General features: G+C 39.6%; 1 protein-coding gene and 1 non-coding gene across 5 annotated transcripts in view; both read left to right on the top strand.

Annotated features, from left to right (window-relative positions):
• The window catches only part of LOC126094788 (homeodomain-interacting protein kinase 2), a 200130-nt gene that overhangs the window by 172821 nt on the left and 14123 nt on the right, over nt 1-13186 (top strand). For 3 of the 4 annotated variants that reach the window (XM_049909351.1, XM_049909353.1, XM_049909350.1), the window contains 2 exons: nt 7480-7680; nt 12842-12918. In XM_049909351.1, the coding sequence (XP_049765308.1) occupies nt 7480-7678 (199 nt within the window). In that variant the 3' untranslated portion in view covers nt 7679-7680; nt 12842-12918. The remainder of the gene's footprint in view (nt 1-7479; nt 7681-12841; nt 12919-13186) is intronic. The other variant, XM_049909352.1, reaches the window with a different exon arrangement.
• Trnas-cga (transfer RNA serine (anticodon CGA)) lies at nt 3708-3782 on the top strand. The gene has a single exon. It is a non-coding gene; the product is annotated as a tRNA-Ser (tRNA).

Genomic DNA, 13186 nt, shown 5'->3' with positions numbered 1-13186 from the left:
GCTTCCAGACATTAAGATCATGCACGCGTTAGTAAGTTGTTTCTCGCTGTGAAAAAGCTAAGCACTAAAGGGAAACAACGTTATTGACAGAATTTGTTTGACTTATAAAGCAGATAATGTCAAGTATAAGAAGAGATTAGAAATTGAACGGTTTTGAAAAACATCGGAAGCACAGTGGATAGCAAGTGCACTATGAACCAAACATGACTGAATGTCGTTTGCTCACACCCGCCTACTTTTTTCACTTGAGAGAATGCAGTTTGCCATGGTGTTCATTCAGTTAGTAGTGTTAACCAAGATTAAGTTATCCTTGGAGTAGAAACAACATTCACAGAATTTAAGGTCTGAAATATAATATAGAACAGTCTCTTGAACACAACACTAAATTATGTAATGACCTAGAAATCAAAGTATTTAAATTAGTCCCTGAAAGCCTGAAATAAAGAGGCCTTCTTATCAAATACTTGAAAGATTTCTTTTTGTCAAGCTAACGCTGCTTGAGCTACCAAAGTTATTAATGAAATATTTATGTACTTTGCATTTGCCTGAGAGACAGTTACAAACGTGGTTTGAGAAGTCTGAAAAATTTCCGTGAAAGAATGGCACAATTTTGTTACTACTTCATGGTTGGTAAGCTTAATTATTCCAAGGCTCGCATAAAGTATTTCAATGATTTACAGCATACAGTTCATTGTTGACAGCTGTCTGAATTGGGCAGTGTGACGACTGCAATTGACAATGAAGAAAATAGAGTTTTGTGCTGTTGCTAAACTGTTTCATTTGAAAAGTTGGACTGCCGTACAAATCACAGCAGAATTTGATAAAGTACACACAGACTCTGCACCATTTTTGAAGACAATTTACTTTTGGCTTAATGAATTTAAATGTGGTCAGAAAAGTACTGGAGAGAAAGTGGACAACAGCCGTCCAATTGAGGTCACCACAATGGATACCATTGACAAAATCTGTGATATGGTAATGCAAGACTGTCAAAATAAAAATTTGTGAGATTGCTGAGGCTATGTACCTCAATTGAACAAGTGCATAATATCCTGTGCGGAGAGTTGGCTATGAAGAAGCTATGTTTGAGGTGGATGCCACATTCCTTACAGTTGATCAAAAGCACATCTGGTACAATGTTTCAACACAATGTGTGCCTATGTTTAATTGCGATCAGCAAGGCTTTTTGCACTGATTTGTGACTGTTGATGAAACCTGAATCCCTCATTGAACACCAGCAACAGTCAAAACAATGGACAAAGGCTGGTGAAATTGCGCCAAAGAAGGCAAAGACAATTTCGTCTGCTGTTAAAAGTGATTGCTACTGTCTTTTGGAATTCCCAAAGAGTAGTCCTCATAGATTACTCGGAAAGAGGCAGAACCATAGTAGGGAACTATTATGCTTCATTGTTGAATCATTTGAAACTTGTATTGGCTGAAAAAAATCAAGATTGGCATGCAAGAAGTGCTTTTCCACAACGATAATTCACCACCCCGCACATCAGTGATAACAATGGCAAAAGTGCATGAATTAGGCTTTGAATGGGTTCCTCATCCACTCTACTCCTTAGGCTTAGCCCCAAATGACATCTTCCTGTTCCCTAACTTGAAACTTTGGCTTACAGGGAAAATTTTTTAATCATATAATAATCTTAAATCATTTTGCTAAATGCAAATTATATTGCAGTTGTAATAGAAAATCTAAATGAGGTGAAGTATGGATTGTAGGAACATCCATCCTTATCACTGGATTTGGGGCTCTGACATTCATGTGTTCTCACATATAAAAAATATAGGGGCTGTAACAGTATTTGGAAAGGGAGGAGGAAGCTGAAGAAGATAAGATGGGATGTATTACACTGCGAGAAGAATCTCATTGAACATCAGAAAACCTAAGCCAAGACAAGGCACATGGAGTCGGTGATATTCACTCAGAATTGCTGAAATCTTTGTGACAACATAACGTGACAAAAACTATTCCACCTGGTATCGAAGATAAATGAGATGATTAAATATCCTCAGACTTCAAGAAGAAAGTAATAATTCCAATCCCAAAGAAAGTAGGTGTGATTAGTACTGAACCATCAGTGTAATATGTTATTACAGAATGCTGTCACGAATTATGAGGGTTTTTTATTTTTTAAGTAAATAACATTTAGAAATAAAAACAATTACACTTTCGTTAGCAGCTATTTTTATGTGAATGCCTGTACTTTATTCCACCTTTCTACATAATTCCCACCCACAGTAAGGCAGGTATTATATTTTACAACCAGCTTTTGAACACCATCCTTCTATAAATCTGCTGCCTGATTAGACAACAATTGCATAGAGCACACATTTTGACACTTAAGGAAATTCATCATATAATGCCATAAAGTGTCCGTCCCCTCTCTTTTTCATCAACTTTCTGCACCGAATCATCAGTAATGACTGAAGGTTGCTCACTTCATTCTGCATCACACACATTTGTAAGGACATCTTTAAGAAGTTGGGTCCATTTGCATACCATTCCATCACTCATCAAGTTTCCTCCATACACTTTACTGGTCTTATGATAAATTTCAGTCACTTTCATGCCTAAGAAAATGAATCAGATCATATTTCACAGTTAGTGGGGATACGTGATTCCTTAATCGTACTACACTTACACACCATATCTTATATACCATAAAAGAGGAAGCAGGATGGAATCATGGTTGGTAGTCACAATTTATAATTAAGACAGTTTATTGACATTACCCCTTTAAAAAAAATTTACAGTTACAAATTGTGGACAAGCCACTAGGTAAAGCTTTGCAAATACAGTTAGAAACCCAACGTACTCAGTACTGTAACAAACAATTACAAATTAAGAAAACAGGGTTACTAACAAACTTGAGAACTCCAAACTCCCATATACGACTTCCCTCAATATAGATATAATGAAAACAATTACAGGTAAAGGGTGACTTAATAACACTTGAAGACAAGTGCCAAGCTAAGATGCCATTACATAAAATGATAGAACCACTTAAAAAAAAACTACAACAGAAACACTGATCTTTAAAAAATAAATGTTCACGTGCTCAGACATGTTAATAAAAAAAATAACTAGAAAAAGCTACACAAGGAACTCAGCAGCTGCTATGCAGTTTAAGATTTAGCCAGTTGCCACTCCTTCATATTTAAGAAAACAAGTTCATATACAAACAAGTTACATACAGAATGAGATTTTCACTCTGCAGCGGAGTGTGCGCTGATATGAAACTTCCTGGCAGATTAAAACTGTGTGCCCGACCGATACTCGAACTCGGGACCTTTGCATTTCGCGGGCAAGCGCTCTACCAACTGAGCTACCGAAGCACGACTCGCGCCCGGTCTCACAGCTTTACTTCTGCCAGTATCTCGTCTCCTACCTTCCAAACTTTACAGAAGCTCTCCTGCGAACCTTGCAGGACTAGCACTCCCGAAAGAAAGGATATTGCGGAGACATGGCTTAGCCACAGCCTGGGGGATGTTTCCAGAATGAGATTTTCACTCTGCAGCGGAGTGTGCGCTGATATGAAACTTCCTGGCAGATTAAAACTGTGTGCCCGACCGAGACTTGAACTCGGGACCTTTGCCTTTCGCGGGCAAGCGCTCTACCAACTGAGCTACCGAAGCACGACTCGTGCCCGGTCTCACAGCTTTACTTCTGCCAGTATGTGCAGACCGGGCGCGAGTTGTGCTTCGGTAGCTCAGTTGGTAGAGCGCTTGCCCGCGAAAGGCAAAGGTCCCGAGTTCGAGTCTCGGTCGGGCACACAGTTTTAATCTGCCAGGAAGTTTCATATCAGCGCACACTCCGCTGCAGAGTGAAAATCTCATTCTGGAAACATCCCCCAGGCTGTGGCTAAGCCATGTCTCCGCAATATCCTTTCTTTCGGGAGTGCTAGTCCTGCAAGGTTCGCAGGAGAGCTTCTGTAAAGTTTGGAAGGTAGGAGACGAGATACTGGCAGAAGTAAAGCTGTGAGACCGGGCGCGAGTCGTGCTTCGGTAGCTCAGTTGGTAGAGCGCTTGCCCGCGAAAGGCAAAGGTCCCGAGTTCGAGTCTCAGTCGGGCACACAGTTTTAATCTGCCAGGAAGTTTCAAGTTGCATGCAGTGTATATATCTACCAGCTTAACCCGCCTTGATGGAAAGGAAGATAAATACTAAACTTTGGAAGGCGATCTGTGAACAAATCCAGTAGTGGCTAGGTTCTTAAACACTGCCAGTTCTATATTTTGGATGACATTTCACCCCCCGCCCCCCTGCCAAGGCGTTGGCACAATCAAAAGTTTCTACCCGAATTGCAAAGACATTCCAATAACTCTGAAACATAGAAACACTCAGCAGAACCTTTGACCCTGTATTAATAGAGTGCAGGCTTTAAAAACGGCAACATAAAATAATTTGATTGCATGAGACACAAAGTTTTGTGGCGGCGTTCGTAGCGACAAACACTTCGCTGTAGAAACAGCTTACGAAGTCACCGCCACACTTTTAATAGCGGGCCGACCGGTCCGCTGGAACAGTGAACAGAAAGATGAAAACCCAAACACTCTGATTAAATAAAAGTCGGTACTTATCTTTATTAACGAAGATACAGAAACACAGTAGTGAACTCCGTGTCTACAGAAATCTGTCTAGTTCGAGTCGGAGCGGCTAGGTCAGCGTCGGCTGACGACAAACAACAGCTCTGCTGCGATGAACACACAACTGACTAGCAAGTACACAAATCGGTGGCGAGTATACAACTAAGCGGCGAATACAGAACTGTCCTAGCGCTCGTGACTCCAGCGCTTAAGAAGCCAGAAGCCAGTGGTGGCGCGCGCAGACTTGCGGCGATTTCCTGTATCGCTGGTGCTGCTTATGCGGACGGCGTCCGGACTTTGATGCTGCCAACCTTTTGGCAGCGGGCTCGGTTGGCATTACTGGCTAGGATATAACACAAAGCACTAGTAAAACTGAGAAAATTTTCAAATAACGGCCACCGTTTAACTAGGCCAACTGACCTCTTCTACGCCGTCTTAAGGTTCGACTGTGAAAGTCTCACCATAATAGTAAAGTTTAAAATCTCTGAGTGTGTCAGTGAACAAACAATTCCAATGACTTGCTCCATATCAGGTACACAATACGAGAGAGCAGGTTCCACAGCTTCACCGCTTCCCTTCAAACTTTGTTCCCAGCGAAGTTACAGAACTTGTATCTACAAGCTGCCCATGTCAGCAAAACGCCCAACCAATTTCACACCACAACGTGTAATGCTCATAATGCTTGGCTAACAACCGACTTGCTTCACCTGCCAACCCGGAAGATAAGACCCGTGAAAAGCAAAGGTAACTTAGCTCAACCACAATAGATGTCAACATTACATGAGCAAAATAACACTGGTGCCAGCTCACCACAGCTCAGGTGGTATTCTCAGTTGGAGGAGGTATTTCAGATACTCACTGAATATTGACAGGAATTATGTAGAAAGATAGTTTAAAGTACAGGTCATCATGAAAACATAAAATTGCTAAGAAAAATCTAAGAAAAACCTTATTTTTATTACAAAACAGTACATGCTTAAAATAACGTGCTCTGTATTTACAGGAGGGTGGTGGTGGTGGTGGTGGTGGTGGTGGTGGTGGTGGTTTATGGGGTGCTCAATGGCGTGGTTATCAGCATCCATACAAATTCCCAATCTTTTCACTGTCCAGTCTTGCCAGTTTCCTGAATGATGATGAAATGATGAAGCTAACACAAACACTCAGTCCCTGGGCAGAGAAAGTCGCTGACCCAACCGGGAAATGAACCCGGGGCAGCAACTCAAACCACTAAATCACGAGCTGCAGACTACAGAAGAATGGAAAGACTGCTAGAAGCCAGCCTTGGGGGAGATGAGTTTTGATTCCAGAGAAATTTTGAAATAGTTTTTTGAAGGGCTGAGGGTAGAAGGCATAAAATGCAGGCAACAAAAAGTTATCTGTAACTTGTACAGCAACTATTGTAACAGTCACAACATATGGAAGGGGAGCAGTGGTTAAGCAGGGAGAGCAGTTGTACCTCATCCCTTATGTTATCCAACCTGTGCATTGAGCGAGTGGTGAAGGGAACCAAGGACAAATCTAAAAAGGGTATTAAATTTGAGGGTTAAAAGTAAAACCTTTGAGGTTTGTTGGTGAAATTTTAATTACTTCAGACATGCCAAAGGTCTTGGAAGATACGGTGAACATCAAGAAACGTAAAACAACTGATGTAATGTAGTCAACTTAAATAAGGTGATGTGAGAGAATTAGGCTAGAAAATGAGATGCTGAAAGAAGTAAACAACTTTTTTTTTTTTTCAGCAAAGTAGTTGATGATGGCAGAAGTGAGGATGACACAAAATGTAGACTGGCAATGGCAAGAAAAGTGAATGTAAATAATGTTAGGGACTGTTTTCTTATGCTATTTGCTGGAGTGTAGCCTTGCACGCAAGTGGAATGTGGCTGGCTAACAGTTCAGACAAGAAGAGAATAGGAGATTTTGGGATAGGGTGCTACAGAAAAATGCTGAAGATGAAACAGGTAGATTGAAATACTAATGAGAGGTACTGAACCAAATTCTGGATAAAACAAATGTGTGGTACAACTTGAGTAAAATAAGGAATCGGTTATTATGACACACTCTGAAGCATCGAGTGACCGTCAGTTTGGCAATAGTGAGAAATCAAGGGGGGGGGGGGGGGGGGGGGGAGGTTGTGTAGGAGGACAGTTAGCAGGTTCATATGAAAGTAGGTTTCAATAGCTGTAGAGAGGTGAGGAAGTTTACTCAGAACAAACAGGTGTAGAGACAGATGTCAGACAACTCTTAAGACTAAAGAACACGATGACAATGACCACAACAACAACAACAACAACAACAACAAAAAGGTTCATATTTTGCAGAATCGTACCTCTGGCATATAGCCTATTTTTCTTGCCTTCATGAGTATTGATACGTAATTAGGTTTTCCAGCATATCTCTTTATTGTCTTGTAAATATTTGTAACTATATTGCTTAAAAGGAAAAAAGTTCCATCTTCACTTCTTACATATTATTTTAAACGACCAGTTAAATAGTACCATATTAGATGATTAGAGCTCCATGGGAGTTGTGAAGGATTCCTCAATGTAATGATAAAGCTGTAACAGAACATTGCTATTTTAAATAAGGTTCCTCTAATTACTTTAGAAGAGAAAAATAGTAATTAACAATCGAGAGAAGGAAAGTTGCTACTCACCATATAGCGGAGGTGCTGAGTCGCGATAGGCACAATAAAAAGATTCACAGAGTCATAGCTTTCGGCCATTAAGGCCTTTGTCAGCAGTAGACAAGATGGGAGTGGCGACTGGGTGGGGGTAAGATTTTCCATTGTTTGAAAATAGTAATTAATTTAGATTTGGTTATATAGTATAGTTCTCAAAAGTAATGAAGGAAAGTTTTAGGATGTGACTTTTCGTCTTATTCTTACAGCAGGGCGCTGCCCCCGCCTGCTCATCATGCCAGTGCAAGACCTGTTTTGGCCACTCATCCTTCACACCCATTGCCAGCACATATGCAGCCAACAGCAGTGTTCCCGGCACACCCGCAAGTAGCTGCTTCCTATGGATTTGCACCTCTCAGCCCATCAAAAACGCATCAGTACCAACCGAGCCTATGGTTTACTGAGTGAAGGTAACAGTTTTAATGGTGTATTAAATGTTACTTTTTTGTGCCATATTGGGAATTCCATTACATTGAATAAGCAGCTTTAAGAAAAGTGATTAACTTTTCCAGCTATAGATGTGGATTTTTCTGCAATAGCAAATTTGAACTAGTGCAAAAGTATAGAATAGTGCATTTTTCCAGTCATTCTGATTGAATTTTGGAAACATTTGATATATTATTTTGATAATTGTCATGTTAGTACTATCTTTGTGCAATTGAGTAAAACTAGTTTTACCGTGCCATATATGTTCTGCGTTTTCCGAAAGGTGTTCTCAGTGACGTGAAAAATATATGTATTTCAAACCTACCGACTTTCACAGTTTATCTATAAAATTTACAGAAATTGCAGCATTTTACGGATGGGCAGTGTCATTTTACGACTTCAGAGACAAAAATTTGAAACGTTAGCATTCGATAATCACTCCACTTCCACACAGTCGATTGTTTGCATGGATCGAATGCAAGTATAAGATACACGATAACTTATTCTGTGATATGATTGTGACTTTTAACCATATGGTGTTTAGGTCATCATCATTGGAATTGAATTTAAAGACGGGATAACAGTTCTTCCATGTGAATCTTACATGTCAACAGGCTCTGCTCTGCAATTTCTTTGTTCCACTCTATTCGCTTGTTGTGATTTAACCCATATTCTTTGACCACATATAGACTAATTACATTTGTTCTCTGTGTGTGTGTGTGTGTGTGTGTGTGTGTGTGTGTGTGTGTGTGTGTGTGTGTGTGTGTTTAGCATATGCATATGTGCACACGTCTGGCGTCGTGTTAATTTAATGGGGGTACTTTGACATGTTTCAATGAGGTGTTTGACTGCTTTGAGTGTTTATGTTGTACTTTTATGTGACGTTCACTGATCCAGATTCCTTTTGATGTTTCAGTACATATCGAGATATTTGATCTCGGACATTTTCATATGCTATTTTACTGTTGTAGGAGTCATGAATAAATGCAACAAGAAACAGTACTTCCAGACATTTAAAGAATCATATTCTGTTGATTTTGTGTACATACTAAAATAAAGAAAGGAACAAAAATTTGCCTTTTGCATGATATATGTAGGTATGATATTAATATTGCACATGGTGCAAGAAACGATTTAAGTATCGTGAAGTGAGATAAAATGCATAAGTTATGTTAAATCTAAAGAAGATAACAAGGAAATCAACACCTTTCTTGCCAAGTGTGGAAACTTTGACAGTTACATAATTAGAGCAGAGTATCTGTTTACTTCCTTTTTGGTGGAACACAATGTGCCCTTATGTGGGGCTGATCATACTGGTGCTTTATTTAAGATGATGATTTCCACATCAGAAGTTGCAAAGAAATATAGCTGTGCTTGCATGAAATGACATACATTGTAAATAAAATTGGAAAAATGCATCATATGAAGTTGTTAAGGGCCTTCAAAATGGACCTTTTTTATTTTTTTAATTTTTTTTATTTTTATTTATTTTTTATTTTTGCAACAGATGGAAGCAATGATATGAATAACAAGTTGTATCCTATTGTTGTTGCATTCTATGATATTCTCCAGGAAAAAGGAGTGAGCACTGTGCTATCCATACCAGCATTAGACGGGGACTCAACAGGGCGAAACAAAGGTAACGTAATGTTATCACAGCTGAATTCTCGTATCAAATGAATTGAAAACTGGATGGCTTTCTGCTCTGACAATGCTCCTTTTTTGATAGGAGATAAAAATGGGGTTTCAGCAGTTATGAAGGCAGTTCAACAAGGTATTACCATCCTAAGTTGCATTTGCCACCTGATTAATCTACCAGCTGAAACAGGTGCTGGAAGATTGCCACTTAAAGTGGATGAGATCTTTGTTGATATATTTTATTTCTTAGAGAAGAGCATCAGAAGAAAAGAAATCCTTCATGGATTTCAGAATTTGCACAGTAAAGAGGCAAAGAAAATTCTGAAGCATGTATGTACTACACTGAAGAGCTAAAGAAACTGGTACACATACCTAATATCATGTAGGGCCCCTGCGAGCTTGCAGAAGTGTTGCAGCATGACATGGCATGGACTCAAATAATGTCTGAAGCACTGCTGGAGGGAATTGACACCATGAATCCTGCAGGGCTGTCCATAAATCTGTAAGAGTACAAGGGGTTGGAGATATCTTCTGAGCAGCACGTTGCAAGGCGTCCCGGATATGCTCAATAATTTTCATGTCTGGGGAGTTTGATGGCCAGCAGAAGTGTCTAAGCTCAGACAAGTGTTCCTGGAGCCACTCTGTAGTAATTTTGGATGTGTGTGGTGTCGAAATGCCCTGCTGGAGTTGCCAAAGTCCATCGGGATGCATAATGGACATGACTGGATGCAGGTGATCAGACAGAATACTTACGTGTGTGTCACCTGTCAGAGTCGTATCTTGACGTAACAGGGCTCCCACATCCCTCTCAACTGCACATGCCTCATACCATTACAGAGCCTCCACCAGCTTGAACAGTCCCCTGCTGACATGCAGGATCAATGGATTCATGAGCTTGTCTCCACAACCTTACATGTCCACCCTCTCGATAGAATTTGAAACAAGACTTGTCCGAACAGGCAACATGTTTCCAGTCACCCAACAGTTTAATGTCAGTGTTGACAAGCCTAGGCGAGCCTAAAAGCTTTGTGTTGTGCAGTCATCAAGGGTACACGAGTGGGTCTTCAGCTCCAAAAGCTCTTATTGATGATGTTTTGTTGAATGGTTCACACAGTGACACTTGTTGATGGCCCAGCATTGAAATCTGCAGCAGTTTGTCAGAGGGTTGCACTTTTGTCATGTTGAACGATTCTCTGACTATAACACCACATTCAAACTCGCTTAAATCTTGATAATCTGCCATTTTACCAGCAGTAACTGATCTAATAACTGCACCAGACACTTGTTGTCTTATATAGGTGTTGCCAACCTCAGAATCATGTTCTGCCTGTTTACATATATCTGTATTTGAATAAGCATGCCTATGCTAGTTTCTTTGGTGCTTCAGTGTAAGTGGTTATCTTAAGGCAGATGTTTGGATAGACCACTGGACCAGTGGGATCTTCTTCTCTCTTTCTTTCTTCAAAGGGGAAGTAATATTATGCACTCTGAACATTTTGGCAAGCTTGACATTTTTCAGAATACCTAAAGTTGAAGAAAGTGGTTCCAAAGAGTGTCAGAAGAAAATTCTTGATTCTGCTACTACACATGCCCCTAAAATAATAGCACATTCTTCCAAATGTGTGACAAAAAATCTTGACGTAACAGGGCTCCCACATCACTCCCAACTGCACATGCCCCATACCATTACAGAGCCTGCACCAGCTTGAACAGTCCCCTGCTGACATGCGGGGTCAATGGGTTCATGAGGTTGTCTCCACACCCTTACATGTCCATCCTCTCGATAGAATTTGAAACAAACAAGGCCTTTTTCATTTTCCTTCGTGCGACTATTACTGTATTCTACAAATTGAATGTTGCTCTTCAGACTTCTTCGACACAAGTTCACTTTTTATTAGAACTTCTAATGGATTTGCTGATGGAGTTGTTTGCCAAGTTTGTTAAGCTCAGAATAGTCAAAAGCTTCTCATTGCTTGAAGTTGAGTACAACTTGATTCAAAATCAAAGAAGTGATGATGAGTGAGTTATTGTCATTCAGACTTCGACACAGTAACTGAGCTTCAGGATACGGGCAAATTCCTTTTCTTTTCATCCTCAAGAAACTACTTTTGTACTGCGTATGGCTACATCATCAACAAGCTTCCATTTGGAAATGAAGTGTTAAAGCATGCTCAAGTTTCTAGGTTAGACAAAATTGAAGATGCTCAGTTTTCTTTCATTTGTTTTTTCCTATCGTGTTATGCAAGGAAGAGAAAGAAACTACAGATGAGGTGATGAATGAGCTTCAGAGTCAGTTCGTAGCTCTTCAGGTAGATGACATTTTGGCTGCAAATCAAGGTGTTACAAGTGATTTCAGTTGGGCACAAATATCAAGAATACATGTAGCTGATAGACTTCTTAAGTATAACGGAATCTGTAGAGTAATGCTCTTTATTCTCAGCATGTCCCATAGCAATGCAGAATGTGAATGCATTTTCGGCCTTGTGAGTTCAGATCATTAATGTCCATTGAATCTCTGAAGTCTGTTTCTGTTTCGAAGACCAGGATATGTGGTCCCTGTTGTTTATATTTCTTTTAAACATGTTTTATTGTGTAAAGTCTTTTTCAATTATTGAAAATCTCTTAATTTATCAAGAAAGTCCTGTTACATATGCTTCAAACGAATATTCACCATGCCGACTGGTATTTAACATGGATTTCTTCTTGATTGCTATGTTCATCTACAAATCATTGGCCTATGATGTAAGTAGATGTGATTTCATGAAGAATCCCATTTGAAGCATGAATTATTGTATTTTGTAGGCCAGAAGTATTATTATTTTCGTCAAGCCGGGGTATGTTGAATTTTTTTATTTTTTTCTGTGAGTTTCACTGATAGCCCTTGTCAAAAGTTGGCAGGTATGATATTTATGTCTGTGCTAATTTGTTTCATGTACTAGATGCTGTATTGCTGTACTTTCAGGTTAGAAACAGTTCTGTCACTTTTTGACTTGCTGGGATGTGATAATCTGAATGAACAGTGTTTGGTGTGTGAAACAAGTTAGTAGACACATAAATGAATATATGTTTCAGGCCACTGATGATGCCTTTCAAAAAATAAAAGCAGAATGCGTATGGTGTGATAAAGTTGGTTCTGTTTCATTGTGTAGTCTGACATAAAGTGAAAGTTATCAACATCATTTTACATACAACAGAGGATGACAGGTCAACAAAATTTGGAGCTTTTTAATAATTTTGTCCAAGCAGCTTTGAAATTAATTAAAACTGTCAAGTTATGAAGTGAAGTGGGTCGGGATGAGAAAAGTGTGTGTGTGTGTGTGTGTGTGTGTGTGTGTGTGTGTGTGTGTGTGTGTGTGTGTGTAGCTGAATATCAGTGCATGAATTTTTCTTATTAAATTGAGCAGTTGAATAGAGGGAGTTAGATTTGAATTTCTGTATTGGTAAAATTTTGTATTTTGTTGTATGTATGCGGTAATAGTATCTCACATAGATAAGGTTTTTTTCCAGTCTCTGGTGACCACCCTGTCGACACCAAATTGCTTCCTGAATTAGAAATTTCCATACTGGGACTCTGCTGAATGCCTGTGAGTAGTTTCTTATATATAGTTCTCAGTTTCTTTCACTATTTTAAATATTGCTTATTAGTTTATTGACAGTCTGGCAAGTAAGGTGGTTCGGCAGTTAAATCTCTGGAGGAGCAGACTTCAAATTACTTTCTGGCTGCCAAGATGCTTGTTTTCCAGTGTTTCCTTAAACCACATGGGTCGAATGTCACAATGGTTCCTTTTAATATGATGCAGCTATAATCCGATCAACAAACGATGGCTGGTCACACAGTTCGAGAAACGGATG

This window comes from Schistocerca cancellata, chromosome 8 (assembly GCF_023864275.1).
Source record: "Schistocerca cancellata isolate TAMUIC-IGC-003103 chromosome 8, iqSchCanc2.1, whole genome shotgun sequence".
NCBI classification, from domain to species: domain Eukaryota; kingdom Metazoa; phylum Arthropoda; class Insecta; order Orthoptera; family Acrididae; genus Schistocerca; species Schistocerca cancellata.
This window is presented reverse-complemented; position numbering and strand designations above follow the sequence as displayed.